At 37.4% G+C, this 27,844-nt stretch overlaps 1 protein-coding gene and 1 long non-coding RNA gene across 2 annotated transcripts in view; one reads left to right on the top strand and one right to left on the bottom strand.

The window, feature by feature from the left end:
* Positions 1 to 23,815, top strand: part of LOC141504332 (uncharacterized) — a 1,263,877-nt gene extending 1,240,062 nt beyond the window's left edge. The window contains exon 21 of the long non-coding RNA XR_012473290.1: positions 21,689 to 23,815. This is a non-coding gene — a long non-coding RNA (uncharacterized LOC141504332). The remainder of the gene's footprint in view (positions 1 to 21,688) is intronic.
* Positions 1 to 27,844, bottom strand: part of ACOXL (acyl-CoA oxidase like) — a 518,534-nt gene that overhangs the window by 203,461 nt on the left and 287,229 nt on the right. Inside the window, exon 12 of the mRNA XM_074209273.1 lies at positions 21,034 to 21,187. Within this exon, the coding sequence (XP_074065374.1) occupies positions 21,034 to 21,187 (154 nt within the window). The remainder of the gene's footprint in view (positions 1 to 21,033; positions 21,188 to 27,844) is intronic.

Here is a 27,844-nt window from a genome sequence, read left to right as displayed (position 1 = left end):
TGAATCTGCCTGGCTAATTATCATGATTCTTCTGAATATCTATGTCCAAACTTGCTATTGCCAGGGAGCTTGTGGCCAAGTCCCCATCCAGCCTTCAGGGAATAATGAAAAGGAAATTAAGAGGTCACATTTCATATCCCTAAGGTATTTAGATTATGATACAGAGAAGATAAGACCAATAAGGGAAGCTAATCAAAGACCAATGAGAACCCTTTAAAAATAGAGGAACTGATCAGGAAGGGCAGGATTGGGTAGGTAGGATTGAACTGTTATAGTCTTAAAAGCCAAAGTCTTTTGGCAGTGATCAAATGAACTTCTGAATTGAGTTTCTGTTGATTGCAGGCTTTAAACCCCAGTTTGTGACACTTTGGATCATATGTAGGACTTCTGCTTTAATGGAACTGTGATGGTGTTTGTCCTTCATTCTCAAGCAGGACCATGATGTCAGGGAGGTGATGACATCACAAGTACATGATTTGGATTTGAGTGAGGGGTGCTATATTAAGTCACCAGCCTCACTTTCTCCTCAGTGGAGAACCATCTGGATCCATTGGCCAAATACAAATCAGGACAACTGGAGATGGCCTTGAATGTGAGACAATGAGGGTTAAATGACATGTCCCTTGGTCACTTAGCTATGAAGTATCAAGTGTCTGTGGTCAGATTCAAACTCCCATCCTCCTAACTCCAAGACCAGTGCCCTATCCACTGTGCCACCCAGCTGCCCCAATATGGGCAGCACAGCTGCTCCCTCACTAAAATCCAATTCATGTGCTTGTAGTGGCATTACCTCCTTGATATCATGGTCTTCTTTGAGAATACAGGATAAACATCATTAATGGAACTGTATAAATAGTTTGGAGTACATAAAAATATAAGGAGAGATAAATGTCACCAATTAAAATCAATTAAAACTATTCATTTTAATTAATGTATTTTATTCTGATTTTTTTTAAATTAATGATGGCTCAACAGCCATAGACAAAGGATAAAGGAATGTTGAAGATGTGGTAAGCATCCTTATAGTACTTGGGAGTTGGCAAGGATCCTTAGATATGATCTGGTTTCATGACCTCCTAAGGTCAAAAGCTGGTGACAATTAGGACTGGATTCCATGTCTCATGACCCCACTCTAGGATTTTATTAAGCCAACTGTCTCTCTTAGGATCATAGACTCATGGATTGAAAGCTAAAAAGGACCTAGAGCCCAACTAAGACAAGCTCCTCAATTTCAAATAAGGATATTGAAGACCTGAGATGTTAAATAACTTATCCAAGTTCACACAGAGAGTATTGACAAAATAGTAACGTCAACTTAGGTCCTTTGACTGCAATATTTTCCCACCGGACTTTGATTCTTCTCAATTAAGTAACTCTTCAGAAATCTGCGTGTCTTCATTGAGCAAGGGTCACACTCATTTTCTCTTTATTGTTTGAATGTTATGTGCTACCAAATTTAACAAGGAGAGGTTTGAGGATGCAGTATTTGTTCCCTCTCTAGAAATGGGAAAATAATAACTGCTGCTGCTGCTGACTGATAATAATGACCACGATGATAACAATAATTGACATTTATATATGGTGTTTGAAGGTTTGTAAATCACTTTATATATGTTCTTGTTTGGCTTTTACAGCAACCCGGTCAGATCATCTGACAGATGAGAAAACTAAGGTTAAAGAGATTCAATGACTCGCTGTGGTGGAAGCAATATCCTTGCTCCCATGTAAGCTAGGCTAGTTTTCTCTTAAAGTTTTCTCTTACTGAGACTTTGTCAGCTCATAGGACTAATGACTTAAACTGTTGATATCACTTCCCAACTACCCAATCAGAAAACAGCCAAAAGAGGTTCAGGTATTAGTTCTGATGCTTGCCTAACAAATTAAAATGGGCAATTGAGTCAAAGGAAAGCATTGAGCCAAATCAACTCAAGTAAACTTCAGTGCATATCCTTGTTGCCTATTCTCCTTTGTTCAGGTATCAAACAAAAATTATCACAAGGCTAGCCTGAATCAGATCCAGCCCAGAACACTTGCCCAGGATCAAAAGGCTAAGAAGCATTTGAAGTGATATTTGAACCCAAGTCTTCCTAATTCAAGTTCAATCCTTTATCCATTAGCTACCTAAGCTGCTTCTGGAGTAATTGCAGACAATACCAAATCTTCAGACCATTGCTTGGCATTTCCCTTGCCACCTTGCAATTATCTAAGATGGTGGGGGAACAGGGAAGGGGAATTCTTTAGCTAGATATGAAAATTGTCTCAATAGGGGAAGATTTGCAAATTCCCCAATGTAGTTAACAGCACTGTTAATAATGACCTTTAGATTATTTGGGTATTACTTTAGAGTCATCTATTAGACCAAGTTAATCTAAAGGCTCTCCTTCACTCTTGCTTGACAGTAGAAAAACCTATTGAATCCAACTACTACTCTTAGTAAGTAGGGCAATAGTCTTATTTCCCTCATAAACTAGAGACTGATGTAAAATGAAAAGGATTGCCTCATAAGGTAATGAGTTCCATGTCACTGGAGGTCTCCCAGGGGCTATGGTATGAAAATAGTATAGAACAGAATCCTATTCATATATGAACTCTGAAGCCATCTATGATTCTGTATTTCTATGTCTGTGAATACTTCTGCCAGTATCATTGTCCTAGAAGTCAATAATATAATCCTGAATTATGTTTCTGCACAAAATATACAAAGCTTGGTACAAAGAAAAGCATTGGATTCAGTCAGAGAAAGTGGCTTAAAATCCCAATTCTTTTTTTGTTTTAGGTTTTTTTTACAAGGCAAATGGGATTAAGTGGCTTGCCCAAGGCCACACAGCTAGCTAATTATTAAGTGTCTGAGACCAGACTTGAACCCAGGTACTCCTGACTCCAGGGCCAGTGCTTTATCCACTGTGCCACCTAGCTGCCCCTCAAATCCCAATTCTGCCCTTTTACTACCACTATATATTTTATGTCTACAACTACTTCCAAATAAATGCATTTTATATTGTATATGCTATATTTGGAATAATACATACAAACAATGTACATTATCTTCTTGATTAGCATAACAATAACAACAAAAATCATTTATTAAGCATCTACCATAGTAGGTGCTTTATATACATATATCCATAAATGCATATATACAGACACACATATGTCTGTTTTTTATATATACATATATATATAGAAGTCAATGTCAACTAGACTGAAGATTCTGGAAAGGTAGAAAGAAGCTGGGTTAGAAAATGCCTTAAAAGTCAAACAGAGGACTTTATGCTTGAAGTTAGAGGTCAGAGTGAGCCACTGTAGCTTACAGAATAAGGTGGAATTGGGGGTAATATAGAGTTGCACTTTAGGATGATTAGTTTGATTAGACTATAAGTTCCTTGAGGATGGGGGTTATTTTCACTCATCTTTCTTTCCCAATGCCTAATACAATATGTTACACATAATAAATACTTAACAATGCTTGTTAATTGATTACAACTGATTACAACTTTTGTGAACCTTATTTTCTGCATCTATAAAATTAAGAGATCGGACTAGGTGACTTGCAAGATTCATTAAGTTCTTGACCTATGATCCTTTGGGCTTATGAAATAGCATTATATGACCTGATCATAGTAAGTCTACCTTTTGAGTCCCACCTCTGAACTCCCTCAATCTTCCCCAGGTGAGCTTTGGAGAGGCGGGAGACAAGGATGACAAAGGAGACAAATACTCCATCAAGATCTCCAAGTGCTCCCTTTATTCACCAGAGTACAAGTGCTTAAATATCCTTCCCAAACCCTAATCCAAGACAAGGTTCTGATGCTCAAAGGCACTAGGTGATGATAATTTACAGTGTTCCCACACACAACAGTCCCTAACATCTGCCTATTTGCTTACCCATATTAGAGGTATTATATTTTTATGCATAATTGAGTGATTTATTTAAAATACACATACAAAAAACCCCAACAGCTATTCTGTTCCAGAACACAATAATGCCTTATTTGACCATCATATATGGGTCTAAGGTATCTTACATAAGTAAGTTTTCCAGTTACTTAAATCATACCTTTATAACACTCAAAACTTTAGACTTTGCTTCCAATGGAACTATTTCTAAATTACATTACACTTTATCCTTCCTTCTTAATATAATATTATTAACAGTCTCAGTATCTGGATAACTGTTTGTCTCTAATCTGAGTGACCTCCAGACTCCCAGGCTTTCTGAGTTCTTATGCCTGCTTTTTTATACCTTCTTTCTCTTTTTTGGCTGCTTTGCCAAATTGCTGTTGGCATAATACTTTCCAATAGTCTTTTGGATTTGTTGCTTCTAATTTATTGTAGGTTGGGATGAACAACTTGGTTAGAATTGTGACTAATGTTAGAATAAACAGAGCTCTGATTGAATGGCTCATCTCTGAATAAAGCCCACTAGTTTTAATAAATGGCTTCCATAAGTGATGTCTTGGTTTCTCAGATGTCATTTTTTGCTTACCTCCTAGTTCTTAGCTTTATCCCTGGTAGTTGAAGTTGTCAGATAAATACATGCTAGATAAATGAGGCATTGTAGTTTCTTGCTCTCTGTGGAATCAGCTCTGGGCCTTAAATGGTTGGAAAATCAAAAGGCTCCCTCTGTGATGTTCTAGTGTAGATTCATCCCTCTTCATCTTTAAATGCATTAGTCTGTTCCTGCCAGTCCTATTTCTTGCCAAATCACTTGGGGTTGTGGGGGCAGGGAGGAAGAATAAGGAAAAGAATAGCCAGGTATAAAAATAATCTTCTGAGCTAAGACTTTGGGCATTGACCTAATATTAAGGTATGGACTGACATGAATGGCAATCATTCAGTGATGAAGGGCCACCACCCAAGTTTGGGTATCACTTTTTAACAAATATAGACATTGATTTTTAGAAAATTTCCTGGTTGCTCACTTGTCACTCACTACTGGTCATGGCTCTTTCTACATCTCTAGTGGCAACAGATACAATATGGGGGACTATAGGGAAGTTCTAGTATGTACATGGAATTCTGTGCCTCAAATATGTTTACACACACTCAGGTAGACACACCAAGAGACAAACCGATCATCATTTGGAACCAAAACTGAGTCAATGTGCTGTCTGACCATACTCTTATGTAATGAGGGAGGTAAAAGGGGACATAATCATGAAACAGTCAAAGAGAGGGAAGTGGATCTGAAATCATATGATCCTGATTTCTACAGGTATAGATGTGATGAGAGTATGATTCAGACACTGGGAATGGGACACACAGGTGGGGAATAATAGAGATGAACTAGGAAAGACCTACATTACCCAGTTTGTCTAAAATACAATATATGAAAGATAGTCATGTTAAACAAGATTGGCTATAGATTTTCTTTTGTGTATACTGTCAGCTTTTTGTCTCTGAAAAATAATCTTTTATACAAAAACTTGGACCAGAAGGTGCTTCTAAAAACTTTTGAAAAAGTTAGTGATAAGGTGGGACCTGTATCTTAGGAAAATAATTTCAGCAACTGAGCAATGATCAGAATGAAGAGTGGATACAAGTTATTAGGAAGATACTAATTAGGGGGTCAATAGTACAGAGTACTAGTACATTAATTATATATATTAATTATATATGTATATATACACAATACATACAGAGTTTATATGCATGTATACATACATATATGTATTTATGCATGTACGTGTGTGAGTGAATGACTGTGAGAGTGTGTGTGTGTGTGTGTGTGTGTGTGTGTGTGTGTGTGTGTGTGTGCGTGCATATGTGTGTAGAGAACAGGGCTAGACAGCCCTTTTCTTGGTATCTGTTCAATGCTCCTTACTTTTCATACTCTGACACTCTCCCTAAGCTCCCATAGCCAGAAAGCCCCTACTTCTAATTCAGAGCAGATTGGATTACCCTTCTATGCCCATACTTCCTGGCTTAAGGATCCATTTTACTCTGAGTACCCCAGATCATCTTAAAGCTGATTGTACTTGGGTCAAAATGGCCACTGCACTGCTTCCCTTCTTTGCCCTATTTGTGTTTACTTCTTTATCTATTTATTACCATGGGTGACACTTGTTAAGTCCTTTCAGGTTTTCATACATCATCATATTTTCATCCTCACAATAGCTTGGGGAAGTAATTCATGCAATATCTCTATTTTATAGATGCATGGTCATCAAAACTGTCTGGTATTGGCTAAGAAATAGAGTGATGAATCAGTGGAATAGATTAGGTACAAAAGAGATGGCAGGAAATGATTACATTAATCTGCTGTTTGATAAACCCAAAGAGCTCAGCCCTCTGGGATAAGAACTCTCTCTTCAATAAAAATTGTTGGTAGGGGCAGCTAAGTGGTGCAGTGGATAGAACACCAGCCCTGGTGTCAGGAGTACCTGAGTTCAAATCTGGCCTCAGACACTTAATAATTACCTACCTGTGTGACCTTGGGCAAGCCACTTAACCCAATTTACCATGCAAAAACCTTAAAAAAACCCAATAAAAACTGTTGGGAAAATTCGAAGTTAGTATGGCAGAAACTTGGATTAGGCCAACATCTCACATCCTATACCAGGATGAGATCAAAATGGGAACAGGATTTAGACATAAAAGACAATATTATAAGTAAACTAGTAGATCAAGAAATAGTTTACCTGTCAGATCTATGGAAAGGGAGTAGTTTATGACCAAGGAAGAGATAGAGAACATCACTAAAAACAAACTGGATAATTTTGGTTACATTAAATTAAAAAGCTTTTGCACAAACAAAATCACTGATCCCAAGAAAGATCAAAAGAAATGTAGTGAATTGGGAAACAATTTTTATAACTAGTATTTCTGAAAAAGGACTCATTTCTAAAATATATAGAGAACTGAGTCAAATTTATTTAAAAAATCCATTTTACAGGTGCAGAAATTGAACCTCAGAGTAGTGAAAAGCAAAGGCATCTGGCTAACAAATGGTCTAAGGTGGTATTTGAAGCTAAGATTCAGAGGATTCCAAAGTCAGCACACTTAATGCTCTTCCAGGAGGACTCCTTTTCTGCTTTTTTCTTCTTCACATGTTCTTTACCTCATGGAGTCTCAAGACACCACCATAGGGTAGGTACTGCAGGCATTATTCTTCTTCTGTGGCAGCTAGGTCTCTCAATGGTTAGAGCTCTGGGTCTGGAGTCAGGAAGATATGAGTTCAAATTTGACACAGACACTTACTGTGTTAATTCTGGGTGGGCCACTTCACCTCTGTTTGCCTTAGTTTCCTCACTTGTAAAATGGGGGTTGTTATGAGGATCAAATAGGATCATATTTATAAAGCCCTCAGCAGAGTGTCTGTTATGTACTAGGTGCTATATAAATATTTATTTTCTCCTCTTCTCTTTCCCTATTTTACAGATTAAGAAACAGAAGCTCAGATAAATTATTAACTAACAACTTGATGATGATGATGATGTTTGTTCTTCATTCTCTAAAAGGACCATGACATCAGAGAGGTGATGCCATGACAAGCACATGAATTATATTTGAGTGGGGGAGGGGATGTGCCAAGTCACCAACCTCACTTTCTCCTCCAAAGTCATCTGAGTCTAATGGTCAAATAGGACTCAGGATGACTGGAGATGGCCCTGGATGTGAGGCAGTTAGGTTGAAGTGATTTGTCCAAAGTCACATAATTAGTGTCAAGCATCTGAATATGGATTTGAACTCCCATCTTCCTGACTTCCTGAGCTCTATTCACTGTGCCATATAGCTTGCTTTCTAACTGACTGACTCCTGAGGTAGTGAGGAACTTTCTTGACTGAGAATAAACTCAGAGCCACCTCCTTTCAGACACCAAGAAAGACAGATCAAGAACCTGAATTCAAGAATTCTGGGAATAAAAGTGATCTTCTCTTTTCACTATCCCTCCCTCCCCAGATGCCCATCCCTGCTTCCAGCCAAAGCCCCACAACCATCACTGAAGGGATTGACTTGTGGAGAAAGGAGTACATTCCTCACTACCAAAAATACCAGTCTGATTAATTGCCATTAAGAGTCAGGTAAAATCAAGCAAGAATCCTAGCATGCCAGTGCCCCCCCCCCAGATGGGCTTGCTTCTAAACTCTCCCTTGAAGTCATCATCTATGGAAGCAACCCCTACAGAGATGCAACCTAGCAACTGCTCCTCCACCTCCTCAGCAAGCACAGCTATTTACAATCCAGGGAAAATAAAACAAAGTTCTTGGCACCAAGGTCCTTGGTATTGTTAAATGGCTGCAAATTAGAAATAATGATTTTTTCAGTAGAAATATTGAAGAAGACACATTAGTATTTGCATCTATGCCACACCTAAAGATCACAGGACCTTCCACCCAATATGTGGCAAAAACTTACATGGGTTAGCTCCTCTATTAGAATGAGAGCTGCTTGAGGGCATTGTCTCCACTTTCCTGCTGGCATCCTCAGTGCTTTGCACATAATGAGTACTTAATAAAATCTTCTAATTCATTCATTTAAGTAGGAGTTCTGAGAGGCAGAATTGAGAAAATAGAACATTCTAAGCATAGGGCACAGTGTGAATGAGGGTACAATGGGCAAGAGTTGAAATGGTATGAGTGGGAAACAGTAAGTAACCCAGTCTGGCTAAAGATCAGAGTACCTGAAGGAGAATGTCTAATCAATCAAGAAAGACAGGCTAGAACAATATTAAGAAACCCTTCTTAATTAACCCAAAGAGAGGGGCTTCTATTTTTAACCTATAGGCAATGGCATAGTGGATAGAGCACTAGCCCTGGAGTCAGGAGTACCTGAGTTCAAATTTGACCTCAGACCTTTTTATAATTACCTAGCTGTGTGATCTTGGGCAAGTCACTTAACCCCATTGCCTTGCAAAACCCCCCAAAATATGTTGATAAAGGCAATGGGGAGCCAATGAAGTCTGTTTTATAAAATATTTATATAGCTAGTAAGTATCTAGTAAATTAGGCAGAACTCAAGTCCAGATTTCTCCTGACCCTAGGTCTTAGCATTCCTTTTATATGATGTTGTCTCTTGTATGGGCAATGAGAACTTCTAAAACATCTGATAATGCTCCAAGAATTTCATTAGTGTCAGTGTTTCCCCCACCTATAGAAATAGTGATCATTATAATCAACCTGAAGTTGAATCTTGCACTTATAAACTGACTATTAGAAGACATACTTCAGTCCTAGGACCTTCCTTAAAGCTATTTCAGTCTGGTAAGTTTTGCCAGAGCCTGAACATGATCCTGAGCTCATAAAAAGGATTGAATGAATGTTTGTAGTCTAGCTACCTAGGACACTACCACATCACCCTGAAACATTCAAGGAAGCCATCGGTGGAAAATCTGATTAAATAACAATAATGATTAATTAATATTATAAAAAGCTTTGAAATCCATGCAAGAAAATGAAACATGTATGTGTCATCCATTGTTATTTATTAACTAATCTGGTTCCCAAGATGGTTGGTTTTCCCCTGACTTTTTTTATGAAATCTCATTTATACTCTATGTACCCCAAAAAGGCAGGATGACTAGGAGTGAAAGAAAACAAGAATGTTATTAAACTCCAGGTGCCTAACAAAATTCTAGGGACAGGTTCTCTTATATATGTACTACCAATGAGCCTGGCATTTATCAGCTTCATTTGCTGAGAATATTATCCTTTAAGCAACTAAACTTTAGTCCTTCCACATTTGTCATGTCATGTAAAGAAAGTAAGAATTACAGTTAACTCTCCAAGAGATGACAGACCCAAGGGTCTCCCAGGTTTTCAAATGACAGACTGTGATAAAATTATGGAAATTTTCTTTACTGAGCTATAAATATATTAACTTATGGAGGGAGATTGATCTTTCAAACAAAAGTTTTCTAGAGGAGTTCAAAAAAACTACCCATAGGGGAGTTACTATCAAATGGGAGCTCATCAGAAGTATCTGACAAAAAGTGCTCCAAATCACAAATAATAAGGGAAATGCAAATAACAAGGATTCTGAGATCTCACCTAACATCCATCAAAACGATAGAAGTGAAAAAGAAGGAAATGGTCAATGCTAGAAGGTTTGTGAGAAAATGGGTACACTAAGATAAAGTTGGTTAAGCTAAATATTCTGGGGGGGGCAACTTAAAATTTGCTCAATTGGACATATACCCCAAGGTCCAAATGGTTGGCTAAAAAAAGACCCCATTTATACAAAAATATTCAGAGCAACATTACCTGTAGAAACAAAAAAGTAGAAACAAGGTACCCAACAAATTAGAAAATGGTTGAACAAACTGTGAAAGATAAATATCATGGAAGGCTACTGTACCAAAAGAAAATAATTATGAGGAATTCAGAGAAATATAGGAAGACTTAAATGAACACATGAAGAAAGCATATATAATATAAAGTAAATGCCAACCTAACATATTTATTTTAAAGACAATCTTGATAGTGTAGATTAAATAATGAAAACATACCTCCCTTCTCTCAACAGAAATATTACAGATTGTGGAATGTTGAATACTATGTCAGACTCATTGGGTAAGGCATGATTTCCAGGAAATGATCAGGGTATAAAAACTAAAGACATTGAGATAAGTTAAAAGGCAAAGGAAACTATCACACATACACAAAAGAACTCTTCTGTCATTAAAATATAAAAAAGGTAAATTTTCCAGACTTCAGGAAAGAATAGAAAGATGAGAACTTAGTATGATCAAAACTCAGATTTAAATGTCAAGTCATTTTCTATTTTCAAGTGGAAAGTTCTCATGGATGAAAGCATGGCACAGTCAATAGTGAGAGAATCCAGACTGAGTTAGAATAAATTTTCATTTTATCTCCATCAATAAAAGGAAAACAAACTAACTTGTCGATAGTGGTCATGGCATATATTGGACTTTTAATAAGAAACATGAAATAAAATCTTGCCCCATACTGTTCTTGTGACCAACACACAACATACAATTGTAACATACAATTGTAAGTTGGAAGGAACTTTAGAAATAAGAAACCATTTCATTTGTTCCAACCTGAATTTCCTCATCTATAAAACTGGGATAATGAAACATGCACTGTGTATATCATAGAGATGGTGTCTGGAAAGTAATTGATAAAATAAAACTATATTAATGAATGTAATTGGGTCCAACCCTCATCTAGGGTGCTTAATGGGCAAGGCACATAACCATGTTGGCCTCAGTTTCCTTATCTGTAAAATGAGGTGAAGAAGGAAATTGTGAACCACTCCAGTATCTTTGCTAAAAAATTCCAAATGGGGTCACATTACTGAAAACAGTTACTAACTTATCCTAACAATATCATTAACAAAACAATAACAAAAATGGAGATAATAAAACTTCTACATCATAAGCTTGACTGGAGAATCAAATGAGATGTATCTAAAAGGACATAAGGAGTTTTGCAAACATTAAAATGCTAAATACATATCAGCCATCACTTTTTCACATGTTATTTATTTTGTTAATCTCATCTTTTTTCAGTGGCGTTCAGCTCAAAATAGGTCTTGGGCTGCTATCCTATTATCTTTTTTTCTATCTAAAGTTTTGTGGATTATAGCATAGCTGTAGAGTCATTGCTTTTTATAACTGAATAAAAGACTGGGGATATAAGTTGATTTTTTTTGTAGGCTCACTAAAAATATCTTCAAAATGCTCTGAGAACATAACAAAGATAACAAACCATGCAGATTTCACCTCTCCTTCCATGTCTCCTCTTCATCCTCTTCCTTCCCTTTTCAGCTAGGAATGACATTGGGAAAAGTCACTATTTTGCTATTATTTTATATTATTGTCCTATCCATTGGCATCTTTCATCTTTTTCTTCCAAACAGGTCTATTCTTAGCTTTCCTCTTTCTGCTGCAGGTACTGTTGTTCCTCCAAGTAACTAATTTCCTAATCTCCATGTTTTCCTTAGCACTTTCACATCCAAGTTACTAAATCCTGTCATTTCCATTTCCACATCTTTCACACATGTCCTCTTTTTTTTTCACTCACATAGTTGACATTCTAGGTTAAGTTCTGATAACCCCAGTACTACAGACTGCAATAACCTCCTCTTTGGTTTCTGACACGTCATCTTCCATACTGAAGTCAAAATGATGCTCCTAAAGCATAGGTCCAATCATGTCATCACCCTGCTTAACTCCAAAATCTGGTTTGGATTTAAATTTCTATTCACAATTTTCACAGTCTTCCTCCTCTTGATACATTTCATGATACATTTCTTTATCAATCTTGCTCTCCTTCACACACACAATGTTTTATCTGCTATCTCTGTGTCTTTGTACCAAAAAAGAAAAAAAAAACTGTCTATTCACACACATTTAACTAAATGCACACATAATATCCTCTTTGACTAGGGTTCCAATTCTTTTGATTATCCTAAAAAAGCACCCCCCAAAATTATTCTGTTAGTATCCACAGTTAAGAAAGTACATGGCTTCCTTGCAAAATACTCAGGATTCTTCTATATTGTTACCCATACCTGAAATGCAATCTATCTTTATCTCACCTTTGAGAATCTTTCATTTCCTTTATAATTCAGTTCATGAATCTCCTTCTAGGGAACTTTCTCTGGTACCTCCAAGTGCTATCTTCTCCTTTAAGATTACCCTGTATCTAATTTGTTGGTATATTTTACATATCAAAATATGTACATATTATTACCACAGTTAAAATGCAAACTATCTGAGGTCTAGGAAAAGTTCACTTTTTTTCCCTTTTGTATTATCAGCACTTATAGCACAATGCCTTGTCCATAGTAGGCATTTAATAATTTTCCACCCTTGTCAAATGAGTTACTCCTTCTACTTTTGGGTGAGGTGTTTTTTAATAACTTCCTTAGGGTAAATAACCCTGAAATTTATTACTATTTTATGGATTTTATTAGGAACATTATCATTATTAGTTGATGGTACCCACTCAGGTGAATAAAACTACAACAGGAACTGACTTTTTCCATTTGAAAAAAGAGATATTGAGAGAGTGGGTATCTAGTAAACTCTAGGAGAGAAAAATGTGAATAGGATACATAGTATTGGTATGAATTTACTATATATAATCAGGTGATTTTACATTTGCATAGCAAACTAAATATTATTAAATGCTCATCTCATAATAATATTGTGACTATTCAAGAACAATTATCCCCACTTACTTAACTGATGAAGAAATCAAGTCTTTGAAAAGTTAAATGACTGGCCAAAGTTACCCAGTTAGTATTAGAAACAACACTCATGGTCAATTTTGTAGATTGCTGATAGATTTTTACTTTTGCAAAATAGTTATGTATTTTCTCAGTCAATGAACACTAAAGTACAACTATTATCAAGAGAAGGAGTCTGTTATATTTTTGGACATTAAAAAATGGGTTCTCTTGGGGGACAGCTGTGTGGCGCAGTGGATAGAGCACCGGCTCTGGAATCAGGAGTACTGGAGTTCAAGTCTGGCCTCAGACATTTATTAATTGCCTAACTGTATGGCCTTGGGCAAGGCACTTAATGCCATTGCCTTGCAAAAAAAAATTTAAAAAAAACTAAAAAAAAAAGTGGGTTCTCATGCTAAAAACTGTTGAGAACCATTAGCCTATGATACTTTGTATGTATCTGATTGTTTTCTTCTTTTCTGGCAGCCTATACATGTTTAGATCAACACATTCAAATCAAGGAACCTCCCTCAAACAGCCCAGGGCTTTGAAATAAATATGATATACTTAGCCTGCTGATTACTTGCCTCAGACCACATTCACAGTATAAAATTGGCAAAGAGCTCATTGGCTTACAGGAGCTAAAGTCATCAAAAAAAAAAGTAAAGAGAAGAGGGGACCCTGTTCAATATTTCTTGTTTTGCAGGAAGGAAGAAAACATTCCTCCAACAGTCAGGGAGGGTGTTATCCAACACCCAGTATTCTACTTTGTGTGTAAATCTTTCATAACATGGATATTCTTTCCCCAGATAAAGTGTTTCTTGCTTAGGACAAAATAATGTCTTTGCACCTAGGAGGTGGAAAACCCGCACTGCCACCAACCTGCCCTATGAGAATAAGGGAGCATGGTACTCTTAACCTCTGAAATGGAAATAATAACTTCACTTGAATGACAAACAGTTCTTTGACAACTGTTAGAGGAAATTGTTGTTGCTTTTTCAGATGGCGCTGAGGTCACAAATGACCATAGAGCTATTATTCAACTCACTTTTGCAAAGGTTTGTTTGGAGACATCCATTCTTTCCCTGAGAATCTTGTCCATACTGGTAGTTTGCTTTCCATTTCTGTGAAGCACAGTTCCCACACCTGTCTCTCTGGCCTCAAACCTCTATCCAGTCCCATTCTCTTTTTATTTATTTTTAAATTTTTTTTGGAAACAATCAGGGTTATATAGCTAGTAAGTATCTGAATCCAGATTTGAATTCAGGTCCTGCCAGTTCTGGGGTTCTATCCAGTGTGTCACCTAACTGCCCCCATTTCTCCTGCAGACCATGTTGTCTTCCAGAAATGAGAGAGCAAATCTGAATAGAATTTATATATGGCAGCTCAGGGTTAGGATTGGAGGGAGTGGGGAGAATAAGCATTTATATAGCCAAGCACTACACTAAGCACATTAAAATTATTATCTCATTTGATCCTCCCAACAATCCTTTGAAGGAAACTGAGGCAAACAGAGCTGAAGCGACTTACCCAGGGTTACACAGTTAGTAAGTGCCTGAGGCTGAATTTGAATTCCTAACTCTAGCTCATCTTTTTATCTACTGTGCTGCCTATTTGTTAAGGAAACTCAAAAAAGTTCTGTTACATCACTTACAGATTCCCAAAATTTCAGCTGTTGGATATTCATCCTTCCTAATCAGACTCTTATCTCTAGTAAAAATAAACTGTTGAGAAAAGTAAACTGTGAGACTATTATAAGACATTGACAACATAGTGTGAGGTCATTTACTTTCCAAGTGATAGATAAATAAGAGCAGATTTGGATGGGGCAAGTTTGGAAAAGAGACCCATATAATAAGTACTGCCCAGGTAGAGTTAACTTGGGTAATCTTCCTGGAAACATTGTTCTGCAGAGACTTCTTCCTTCCATTTCCCTTTTTTCTCAATTTAGGAACTAGATAAGATCAAATCTCATCCCCAATGCAAAGGTAACAAAGGGAAACACTTGGAGTGTGTGTGTTGGGGGGGGGGGGGTGAGGGTGAGAGAAGAAAACAGGAGTTGCTGAGACAACTGGACTAGATGACAGGAAAACTTCCTAACCATTAGAATAATCTAAATGAGGAAAAGGCTCACTACCTCCCTATGACTGGAGCTCTTCAAGATGACTGCTTAATAGGTTTGCTGGGAAGCACTTACTAGCTATGGGAAGTCTCTCTCTCTCTCTCTCTCTCTCTCTCTCTCTCTCTCTCTCTCTCTCTCTCTCTCCCTCCCTCCCTCCCTCTCCCCTCTGTCTGTCTGTCTCTCTTCCCTCCTCCTCTTCCTCTTTCCCACTTTCCTTTCTCCCTGCCTTTTTCCAGTTCCTTCTCTTCTCTAAATCCCCAAGAAGTGCCTCTCTCTAACCAACCTCCCTGAAAAAAAGACCTTGTATTAAACTTGCATTTACTTTGTATATTTTATGTATTTATTTGTGTGTGTATGTTGCATCCTCCTACTTCACTGGGGGCAAGGATTGGCCTTTTGGGAGGGGGAGGGCTGGAGGGGGCACTTGTTTCATATTCTCAACTCCCAATGTGTCTGGAATATGGTAGGTGTTTAATAAATGCTTGCTGGTTAAATGATAAAGGAGGATTCTTTTATAGCCTTGAGTTTTCCATATTCTCTAAAACTCAAGTTTTTGACTGATTTTTATAGGCAGAGTGAGGAGCCCTGAACAGCCAGAGAAAAAGCCCAGTGGCATTGACTATTGCCAAGTTGAAGAGACTGGATAGACTTTAAACCTTGATTTTCCTACTAGTGTATTAATTTGAATTCGAGATTCAAAAAGCACTCTGGAATATTTAGTTTTAAAAGTCTGGATGAGCATTAAAGAAGCTGATTAAAAAAAAAAAACCAAGAACTTCATATACATTTTGCAGACTTTCTTCTATATCTTTCGTCTTTTTTTAGGTTTTTTTTGCAAGGCAAATGGGGTTAAGTGGCTTGCCCAAGGCCACACAGCTAGGTAATTATTAAGTGTCTGAGACCGGATTTGAACCCAGGTACTACTGACTCCAAGGCTGGTGCTTTATCCACTGTGCCACCTAGCCGCTCCCTTCTATGTCTTTCAAATCGATTCTATACAAGAGAGAGACAGAGGCAGAGAGACAGACAGAAAGGGAATGGGAGAGAAGAGATAGGGGAGAGGCAGAGGGAAAGAAGGGGTAGAAGAAAGAGAAAAGGAGAGAGAGAGAGAGAGAGAGAGAGAGAGAGAGAGAGAGAGAGAAGAGGGGGTGACATAGGGAAAAGGAAAGAGAGAGAGAGAGTAAGACAGAGAGAGACAGAGACAGAGAGACAGAGGGAGGGAGAAACAGAGACGGAGAGACAGAGACAGAGACAGAGAGATTCCCATCTGGAGCAGGACCAGGGCCAGCAAACACCTGTTTAAAGAGGCAGATTAGCCCAGGATGCTTTCTAGTAGCTTCGAAGCAGTACCAAGCTCACTTGAGCTGAGTGTGGAAATAAGCCACCTGGTCTCCTGATTAGTTAGACCATTAAGTGAGGTCAGACTGTCATTACTGCAAATTGCTTAGCTTCTTTGGCAGACTCTTAAGTTCTTGGTCCAAAGGGAATTTGGTATGTTTTGGTCCATTGCTGCATGTCATTTTAGCAGTTCCAATTTCTTTTCCACTCATGATGGCTACAAGCCATCCCCCCCAGAGAAAAGGGTAGTCCCTCTCTGTCTTTTCCACAGTTCAGATCTATTGACTGAGCTACCACATTTCTTGTAGGTTTTTCCTTGACACAATATCATATATACAGGGTATAGAGGGTTTGAAGGACTGGGTCCAGAGCCATATCTTATGGTGTGCCATCTCCTCCTGAGGTGTTTCCTCATCCCCCCCCCCCCCAACTGCTAGTGCCTTTCCTTTCAAAAACCTTGGTTTTTTATCTTGTATATTCATTTTATATAATTATATAAGGAGAAAAGGGAGATGGGGAGGGAGAGAAGTCTCAAAGAGGGACTCCTGATTGAGTTCTCCAAGAGCTTGATGAAATCACAGGACAAAACAGAATAAGATGTGAGAGTTCACCCCTTTCAGACTTTGAAGTGGACCAACTGCACATTATAAAGGGTATGCTTCTGTTATACTTTGATTATCTTAAAAGAGATGTCAAGAAGTGTCTCTATTTGAGGTAGCTTGGCTCAAGCACAGCTCTGGAGATCTTTAAAAAATAAGAGAAGCTTATTTTTATCAGAATAAGGCCATCATCTCATTTGGCCCAGAAGAGAGAATACCACTTTCTCCTTTCTCCCTATCTCCCTGTCTCTGTCTCTTTTCCCCTCCCCCTTTTTCTGTCTTTCTTTCTGTCTCCCTTCTCTCTCTCTCTCTCTCTCTCTCTCTCTCTCTCTCTCTCTCTCTCTCTCTCTCTCTCTCTCTCTCTCTCTCTCTCGTCTCCCCCTTCCCTCTTCTCTCCCTTTCTTTCCTCTCTTCTCTTTCTCTTTACACACACACACACACACACACACACACACACACACACACACACCCCTATAAAGAAAGAACCAGAGGTTGAGTGATTGGTTCAGGGTTAGTAAGTGTCTGAGACTGGATTTGAACTCATATGGAGAAGTTTGTCTCCAGGCCTGAACCTCTATCCATTGTGCCACTCAGCTGGTTCTCTACTACCTTTTAAAGACTGATTGAATGTTACTTTTTTCCCACAGACAATATTCCAGCTAAACTGGCCTTCTTTCTAGTTTTCTCTAGGTCCCACAATCCATCAGTGTCTTTGCATAGTTGCCCCCTAGTTCCTGAAGTGAGTTCTTTGACTTCCCATCTCTTAAAAGCCTGAGCTTCCTTCAAGGTGAACACAGGGACCACCTCCTATGGAAGTCTTTATAAATGTCCCAAATTATCAGTGTCCTTTCTCTCATCAATAAATAAATAAATAAACATTTATTAAGTATCCAGTATCAGGCTCTGCCAGATAGATAATGAAGATAATACAACATGCTCACAGATACTAGTGTCATGTGATTTTGTGTTTTCATTCTTATATAAATGGTGCATCCTCTCTCACTAGGCCAGGTTCCTGGAGGGCAAATACTAATATTTTTCTGTCTTAGTGTCTGTGTTGTTGTGGTCACATGAGATGCTTAATAAATGACTGTTGAATTAGATTGACTTGGCTGACTGTGATTCTTACAAAGCATTTTCCATTGGAAGAGCTTGAAACCAATAAGATTTTTGTTAATAAATGAGACATTTATACTATAGTGGTAAAGTAAGTTCATATAAGAACACAACCCCCTCAGTTTATAAATAAGGTGACTGGAACCCAGAGAGTTTTGGTGCCTTCCCTAAAGTCACACACACATGAGCCTGCAATCAAATGAGACTCTTCTGACTCCAGGTTCATCTCTTACTTCAGTATCACAGAGGGCAGCCAAAGTCTTGCAACTGAGATGAGCAAGAGTATGTTTACCAATGACACATGTATGATGCTTACTACTAGATAGAGTTCTTCAGGAATAGGAAATTGGCATTCAAACAGCCAGTTCCAGACTAGATTGTCCTGTGAATCTCTACTAAAAATGTTTACTCATTCAGTGATTGCTTATTCCTCCAATTTTGGTGTCTGGCATATGATAGGTCTTTAATAAATGCTTTTTGATTTACTGATTAGACCACATTGAACTTCAACCCTGAACCTTAATATACTCCTAGGTAGCAAAATGAAGACACAAGAAAGAAAGATTCAGGACATGACAGGAGCTAGCTTCATTGGTCCCTCACACATCACTGAGTCTCTCTTTCCCTTTTCTCCCTCTCTCACTATCACATATAGTCTGGTTTGATCTCTTACATGCCAATCACCTTCCCCTTATCTGGTTCCTTTTAGTACCTTGGCAGAGGTACCAATAAAAATCAGGTGTTACTGGCTTTGGAACAGGCAGAACATCTCCAGGCACATTTCTGTGTATGGGACAAGACAGTGCCTGTCTCTTCTTCCTCTGGGCCCCACTGGGCTGTATTCTTCCTACTATATCACCAACTAATCCTGGGAGTCTAGAGATTTGGTCCTGGCTGATCAATATCTACGTGATGAGCTAGTGAAAATTACATCAACCCTCCTAAGATTTTACTTGGTACAAAGCCACTGTAACAGAGCTAAGTTCTGTGGCTTAGTAAAAGATTTCTTAAGTGATGCTTTGATAGAAATAATTATCACCCTTCCACTAATCTGGTAACAAGACTCTCAAAAATTACCAGGGCTGGTCTTGGGATATAGGCAGTCAACTGACCTAGTATAGATATATCCATACCTGAAGCATCTCTGGCCTTTCAAAACTTACGTTCTACTGTTATAGATTTTAATAATTTAATGAGATTAATATCACAAAAGGTATTAGAAATGAACTTTAGAGTAGTAGCAAAACTAGAACAACACAGACACATTTTGTATATATATATATATATATATATATTTGTATAGACATATGTATATTTAAAGTAGCTTCACATAATTCTATAAGAGAACACACATAGACACACATACACATGCATGCACTCATACTTTAACCATGTCCACTGATAAATCCAAATTAGGCCAGAACAATCAGATTTCTCTCCATGATGTCAAAATTTAGAGAGCTCAAGAATTTAAACTAATGATTTCAGAAGATTGCATAATTCTAACTTGTGCTACATTTTGACAAAGCTTCCATTCCTTCAGTGGCATAGAAACAACTGTACTCAGCACCTAGTTAACAAGAATAATTAGATCAATTAGGAAGCTACCAGATGGTACACTTCCTCCCCCAAAGACTGCATACAAGTGAGTTCCTTCCTGGTAAGGCCCTGTCTTATTTCAATCCCATCACTCCAGTCATTAGTTTCCCCAGCTTCCTAAGGTTTTTTCCTGAGGGGGCTGGTTTCAGTCTTCCCTCTCTCAACCATCCATGTCCCAGAATTTGACTTCTTCCACTTAAATGAATATATCTTAATTTCTTCTTGTATTATTTCCACATAATAAATGATAAAAAGTTGATTTGAGGGTTGCTTGTCTTGGGTCCAGGTTTGTATGGCTTATCTTGAATATGCATATTGGTAGGTATAACTGTGTATATTGATATTTAAATTAAAATCTTCACCAAGAATCTTGAACATCATTTCAGAGAACTTGGGCAAAAGAGTGGAGGTAGGGTGGTACCCACAGCCCTGTATATTTTTAGATAATTTCACTTGGCTCTAGTCATGTAGTTTAAGGAGATTATTGGAAATTATTTGTTGTTTTAAGCCAAATAACTGTCTAGGAGTAGATGCCCTTGTTTTATGACAACTCCCTTTTCACAAGATGATAATAGTATCTTAGGCTTAAAAACAGGTTCATTAAAGTAGGTTTTGAATCAGTTCTATATTGTATTTTGAAAATGCTTCTGACTCCACTTGCCAAAATCAAAGATCATGTTTCTCTACATTAGCCAAGAACCTATGGCACTCTTTCTAACTTTATTTCTGTTACGGACCAAAACTGAGAGCATCAGAATTCCAAATGTCCCTTCTCTCTCATTAAAATTCTACCTTAAACAATAGTATAGCTAGGTGGCACAATAGATAGAGTGTAGGCCTGGAGTCAGGAAGAATCATCTTCTTAAATTCACATCCAGTCTCAAGCACTTACTAGTTGTGTGAGCCTGGGCAAATCATTTAATCCTATTTGCCTCGGTTTTCTTATCTGTCAAATGAGCTATGGAAGGAAATGGCAAACCACTCTAGTATCTTTGCTAAGAAAATCCCAAATGAGGTCATATTCAGACACAATTGAAACAATTCAAAATAAAGATTCAAAGAGAAAAAAATAGTCCCTCTAAGGACCAATAGTAGATCTTTTCCTCTATTTCTCCAACTCACCATGCCTCCAGTACACTCCCGACAGTCTTGTAAACAGGTTATATTTTCCCAGGTACTGTATGCTTTCAGTCCTGCCACTAAAGCCTGCAATGATCGACTGCTGACAAGATCCTTCTCATGAAAGATATCCTCATCCAATAAATCCCCAGCATATCTAGGAGAAAAACATTTACAAAGCAGAATGACTTAATATTTCAACCAGACGTCATGAAGTGATCCCACTGACCAACTAGAAAACTTGAGGTGAACCACAAGGTGAGAATCTGGGTCTCAGGCTTAGTGGAGACATTCTCTGAGTCTTTTAAGTTGAGTTTTTGAATATACCATAATAAAATCAACCAGCCACACTTCTCTGCCCTGTCTTTTTTTATAGTTTTTTTTTTTGCAAGGTAAATGGGGTTAAGTGGCTTGCCTAAGGTCACACAGCTAGGTAATTATTAAGTGTCTGAGACCAGATTTGAACCCAGGTACGCCTGACTCCAGGGCCAGTGCTTTATCCACTGCACCACCTAGCTGCCCCTACTGCCCTGTCTTTCTAACAGTCAATGCCCACATCTCAAATGTTTCATTTTCATGTCATATATAAAAGCTATTTCTCATAGCTCTTTAATAATGAGAATCCTCATAGACCCATCTCTATTGTCTTCTCTCATAGGGCTAATGCCTCATGCTTGGCTTTTCTTATTACCATCAATTCCATGAAGCAGATGTTAAATTCAAAGTGTTTTTTTTAAGAGACTGACATTCTAATTACCTTCCACATGTTAGAGAATTGCAGGTAAGACCACACCTAAAGCTGAACTTTTTTTTCTCTGCGTCCAACATTCTCTATTTCTTGTGCTTCTCCTAGCTTTCTGAAATTACTGAATTCTGAAATTACTTTTCAATATACACAAGTAATCTTTTTTTAAAAAAAGATCATTTTTTTTGTTGTTCAGTTGTCTTTCAGTCATATCCAGTTCTTCATAACCTTACTTGGGGTTCTCTTAGCAGAGATACTTGGAGTAGTATGCCTTATCCTGTTCTAGCTCATTGTACAGATGAGGAACCAAGACAAACAGGATTAAGTGATTTGCCCAGGATCATGCATTTAGTAAATTTCTGAAGCCAGATTTGAATTCAGAAAGATGAGTGTTCCTGACTAGGCTCAGCACTCTTATCTACTGTACAATCAAGCCATTGTACAAAATAGTCATTATTTCCTCTAATTCCTTAGCATTTTGAAAACCTATTTAAAATTACCTTTCTGGGACCCATGTAGACCAAAATCCTTATAGCAGCACTTGTGTAATAGCAAAGAACTGAGAACAAAACAGAATGGTGACACAGATTGTGCTAGACCAAGGTTATGGCTTCTTTCTGTACTACAAAAAAGCAGTCAATTGTAGTAGATGGAAAGCTTCCTTTGGAGACAGGAATGCCTAGTTTCAATTCCTTTACATTTTGATATATAATATGTAACTCTGGGCAAGTACACTAGATAATATTCTTTGATTATAGAGAAGGTACCAACATACATTAACAAATGGCTTCTTCAGTTGGTAGCTTCTTTCATCAGTGAAATCATGGGTCCAAGGGCAGCTAGGTGGCACAGTGGATAGAGTTCTGGCCTTGGAGTCAGGAGGCTGAGTTCAAATCCAGCTGAGACACTTAGTAATTACCTATCTGTGTAACCTTGAGCAAGTCACTTAACCCCATGCCTTGCCAAAACAAAACTAAAAAAAAAGTCATGGGTCCAGTCCTTATACCTATCCTAATAAACAATGAATATAAAGTATTCAGAGACATTCTATATGACTTTGCTATTGAAGGAAGGGAGTAGACTAGAGAATATAAAGGGGGAAAATAATCATCAAATTTAAAAAATGAAAAACAAAAATGAAACTGAACACTGTGGAACCATAAGGACCAAGTTTGACTGAGAAGAGATTTGAAAAAAAAAAAACTTCTTTCCCTTCTTTGCAGAGTTAAGAGATTATATTAATTAAATTTGCTAAACTGCTTTCTAAACTCTTTTGTTTGGGGGTTATAGGGGTAGGGAATGAAAGTGATATATTTGGAAGTGAAGGCAATATAAAATCAAAAAATAATTTGAAAAAATAATCTTTTTTTGGTAGTCAGTACTACAGAGGATTTTGTGAAACTTATTCACCCATCATCTCCTTCCTTAACACAATTAATACTATATAATGTGCTCTGTCCTTTCTCACTTCTGGGCTTCTTTTCTGATCCCTTTAAGATTTACTTTCTGGGGCAGCTAGGTGGTATAGTGGATAAAGCACCGGCCTTGGAGTCAGGAATACCTGTGTTCAAATCCGGTCTCAGACACTTAATAATTACGTAGCTGTGTGGCCTTGGGCAAGCCACTTAACCCCATTTGCCTTGCAAAAAAAACAAAACAAAACAAAAAAAGATTTACTTTCTTAGGGAGAGGCATTCTCAGTCACCCACTTGTCGTGAACTGCCTACAAGAGCTTATTTTTATGGTGAATTATCATTTGTAAATGTTGCTGACTCTTTTCTGATACAGAGAGGCAAGTCACTCACAGTGTTTGAATTTTTTAACCATGGCAACATCTGACATAAATATTGACTTTAATAAAATACAATAAAAAACATCCTTTTTCCCTCCCATGTCACTTTCATACTTTTCCTCTCTCTGATCTTGTGTGTTCCTCTCCACCTTGTTTGATTTCATTTTGAAGAAATTTTTAAGGTACTATATGAAAGAAAGCAAATTGTAGTGTAGGGGTCAGCAAATTATAAGTAGAGGGTCAAATATAACCTTGTGCTATATTTGATTTATCCCAAGGTAAGAAGTTTTTTATATTATATTATATTATATTATATTATATTATATTATATTATATTATATTGTATTGTATTGTATTGTATCATATTATATTATATTATATTATATTAATTATATTAATTATATTATATTATGTTATAGTATATTATAAAGGCAGCTGGGTGGTATAGTGGATAGAATTCTGGGTCTAAAGTCAGGAGACCTAAGTTCAAATCCAGTCTCAGATACTTGCTTAGTGTGTGTCCTTGGGCAAGTCACTTAACCCTGTTTGCCTCACTTTTCTCATCTGTAAAATGAGCTAGAGGGGGAAATGGTAAACCATTCCATTATCTTTACCAAGAAAAACCCAAATCATATCACAAAGAGTTGACCATGACTAAAATGACTGAACAATAATAACATTACTCTATTATTTTTGTCTTTTAAAATATAATTTTATTGTATTTTAATTGTATTTAAAAAATAAACACCATTCTTAGTTGCAACCTGTACAAAAATATGTTGCAGGCTGCACCAAAGTGTTATACAGTAGTTAGAGTGCTAGCTCTAGAGTCTGGAAGATCTGAGTTCAAACTAATTCTCAGACATTTACTGGCTGTGTGACCCTGGGCAAAACATTTCTGCTTGCTTCCATTTCCTCATCTGAAAAATGAGGGAAATGGACAATAAATAACACACCTACCTCAAAAGGTTGTGGTTAAACCCCTCACATTCTGGCTTCTGACCTGATCATTCTAAGGAACATATTCTTCAAAGTTACTAATGATCTCTTAATTGCCAAATCCAATGGCCTTTTCTCTTTCTCATTCTCATTCTCATTCTCCTCAACTTCTCTGTAGCATTTAACACTGTTACTCTCTCCAACTTGATACAATTATCCCTCTCTCCATGACTACTTTCCCCTATCACAATTTCTCTATATCATGGAATCAAATAAGAAATTAAATGGGAATTTGGGAGGAGTTTTATGGAAGCCTCAGACAACTTTTAACAGTCAGCAGATGAAACAGAAAAAGTTAAGAAACTCAGAAATGCATAAAATATATGTATCGTGTTATATAATATTGTAATGTTCTATGCTATGCTATGCTAATGTACTTGCTAGCCTCTTCTACCTTCTAGTCTTCTCACACTTTACTTTTAGTTTCAGTGACACTGACCCCCGGCTGTTCCACATTCAATACACTCCACCTCTCAGCTCTAGGCATTTTCTAGGCTAGAATGCTTAGAATGCTTTCCCTCCAGAATTCCAGCTCTTGATATCCCTGATTTCCTTTTAGTCCCAACTAAAATCTATAGGATGCCTTTTCCAACCTCTCTAAATTGCAGGGCCTCCACTCTTTAAATTATTTCTGATTTATACTGTATAAAACTTGCTTCACATATATTTGTTTGCATATTATCTTCCCATTAAACCATATGAACTGTCTTTGCTTCTTTTTGCATCCCAGCACTTAGAACAGTGCTTGCTCTATACTTTATATATGTTTACTGTGAGAATAAAATGAGATATTATAACAGAGTCAATAGCACCATGTCACAACTGGGCAACTAGATCAAAAAGAAAGCATCTGACCTGATAAATTGTTGGAAATTGGGTATATAGACTTTTTTGGCTTGGGTTAGGAAATCAGTAAACAATATTTTAGTGGAAACAAATCATTTTTCCAAGTATGTAGAGCTGGGAAGCAGAATGCATCTGGAGTTGCTAAAGCACTTTGGGAAAAGTATTATTCTATATCTGGCTTCCCTGCCAAAATACAACTCAGGTAGATTTTGAAAGCAAACAACTGGAGGAGGTGTTGGGTTTGGCACGAATTAAGATACATAGAACTCTCCCTTAGCACCCTCAGGGATCTCAAAGCTGCCAAACATACCAGAGTACCCAAGACTTGAACAGAAAGCTCCATGGAATCAACATACATGCATATAATCTTCCCAAGAATGATGCCACAGGCTTCACTGCATACCTACTGAGGTTTGGGCAAGAGTCACATTTGCCTACTGAATAGAGCTAAAGAAGACATAGAAATTCATGCCCAGTATCTCTCACCTGACAGATTGCTGGAGGCCTACCACCTTGCTTTGGCTACAGTTCAGGAAAACTATCATAGAAACGAGCAATGGTATGATACTTGAGTACCTTGCCAAGGTCTTCTGCAGTTTTCACTTATATTCTGCTAAGAACTCTGAGAGGATAGGGAAGTCAAACAATAGTGGAGTAATGGATCATCATCTTGTACTAAGAACCCAGAAGAATGAGAAATTTGCCAATAAATAAAATAGATCTTTGGAGGGGTGAGGGTTGTTCAGTGACTATTGGGAATTGAAAAATAAGTCAGACTCCTGGTGAGCAGGAGGAAAATAGCATTGGAGAATAAACCAAAAGGGCTCTGACAGATGACAAAGAAGACCTCAGGAGAGAATAATTTAAATGACAGTTTGGATGGGGAAGAAATCAAGTCTTGGTACAATGGAGAGAGTCAGGAAAATCACCTGGGTTGATTATGTCTCAGGAAAACCTATATTAAGAATAAGGTGGGGCGGCTAGGTTGCACAGTGGATAGAGCACTGACCTTGGAGTCAGGAGCACTTGAGTTCAAATCTGACCTCAGACACTTAATAATTACCTAGCTGTGTGGCCTTGTCAAGTCACTTAACCCTATTTCCTTGCAACAACAACAACAACAAACCCCTAAAAACAAGGGGGGAGGGGAAAGAGAGCACATTAGATTGCTTTCTTTTGGGGGGAGTGAAGGGAGAAAGGTAGGGAAATGTAAAACTCAAAACTTTGCAAAAAAATTTAAGTGAAAACTACTGTTCCATGTAGTTGGAAAATAAATAGATAAAAATATTTACATTGAAAAAAAAAGAAAAAGTGAGAACTGAATACAAAGGCATTCCCTTTCCTGACTAATACTGCAGATGTGTGGGAACCTAGGGAGTAAAGGGCATTCTTAGGAACTAGAATACTATCAATGGTCTGCCCAGGTCATCATAATGGAAATGCTATGCCTGTTTAGTCAGTGACCAAACTTATGTAGGATACTTCAGAACGAAGAGAAGTGGTTATTCAAGTATTTATTGTGGGGTGAAAGCAATATGTACTTAAGACAAAACTACAAAATATGTCATTTTGTATTGCATGTGATTCATACATTCTGATGCCACAAGTTTTCTTGCTTTATGTTTCTTTGTTGTATCTGCTAGAAGGCAGATATCAGTATGTGATATGTTTCTATATATGAATTTTGTCACTTTATCCAATCCTATTATCCTCTGCAATATTATATATGGCATTTAAACTTGTGTCTTTCATTACTTTATTGACTGAATCTATTGAGAGTCTAGTATATGATGGGCAATGCCAGGTGCTATTAGTATATATGTTATTAATGATATACTGGAGGTACTGTTGCTAGTCATATATAGTTCACATGAAAATGTTTCATATTAAGTACTCAAATGTTATGATATAGTTGGAATAATTACTTTAAATATATCAATTTATGTTACTTTTGATATATATGTTCAAGTATATCCTATTAAATTTGCGGAGACTGTAATTTTTTTTTCACCATCAGGGTACAATACCCATGACCCTCCCACATAGATACAAGTATGTTTTTCTGGGAAGTGACAAAACAAAGTTGAGGCAGGAGATTTAAAACAGAGACTAAACTCAAACTTTAAGAAATTAGAAAAATGAATTCGCACCTTCTCTAAGTACTATGGAGACCCTGGGATACCAAAGTAGCTTATATCCAATGTGTGGGTAATTCAAGAAATCTTCCTGAAAATTGCCTGGTATTAAAGGAACATGGACAGAATTAAATACATTTAATTAAAAACAAGAGAGAAAGAGCTGGGCACTGAAGATTGAAACTAAAATTGCCTAGAAATGAGGTCTGGCCTAGTATTTCCTGAGGATATAAAAATCAAGTAAGAGCAGTATTCTTTTGTCAAAGGAAAGTTGATTGGCTGGGCAGTCTTGAATGA

The sequence above is a fragment of the Macrotis lagotis genome, chromosome 1, assembly GCF_037893015.1.
Source record: "Macrotis lagotis isolate mMagLag1 chromosome 1, bilby.v1.9.chrom.fasta, whole genome shotgun sequence".
Lineage (NCBI taxonomy): Eukaryota > Metazoa > Chordata > Mammalia > Peramelemorphia > Peramelidae > Macrotis > Macrotis lagotis.
This window is presented reverse-complemented; position numbering and strand designations above follow the sequence as displayed.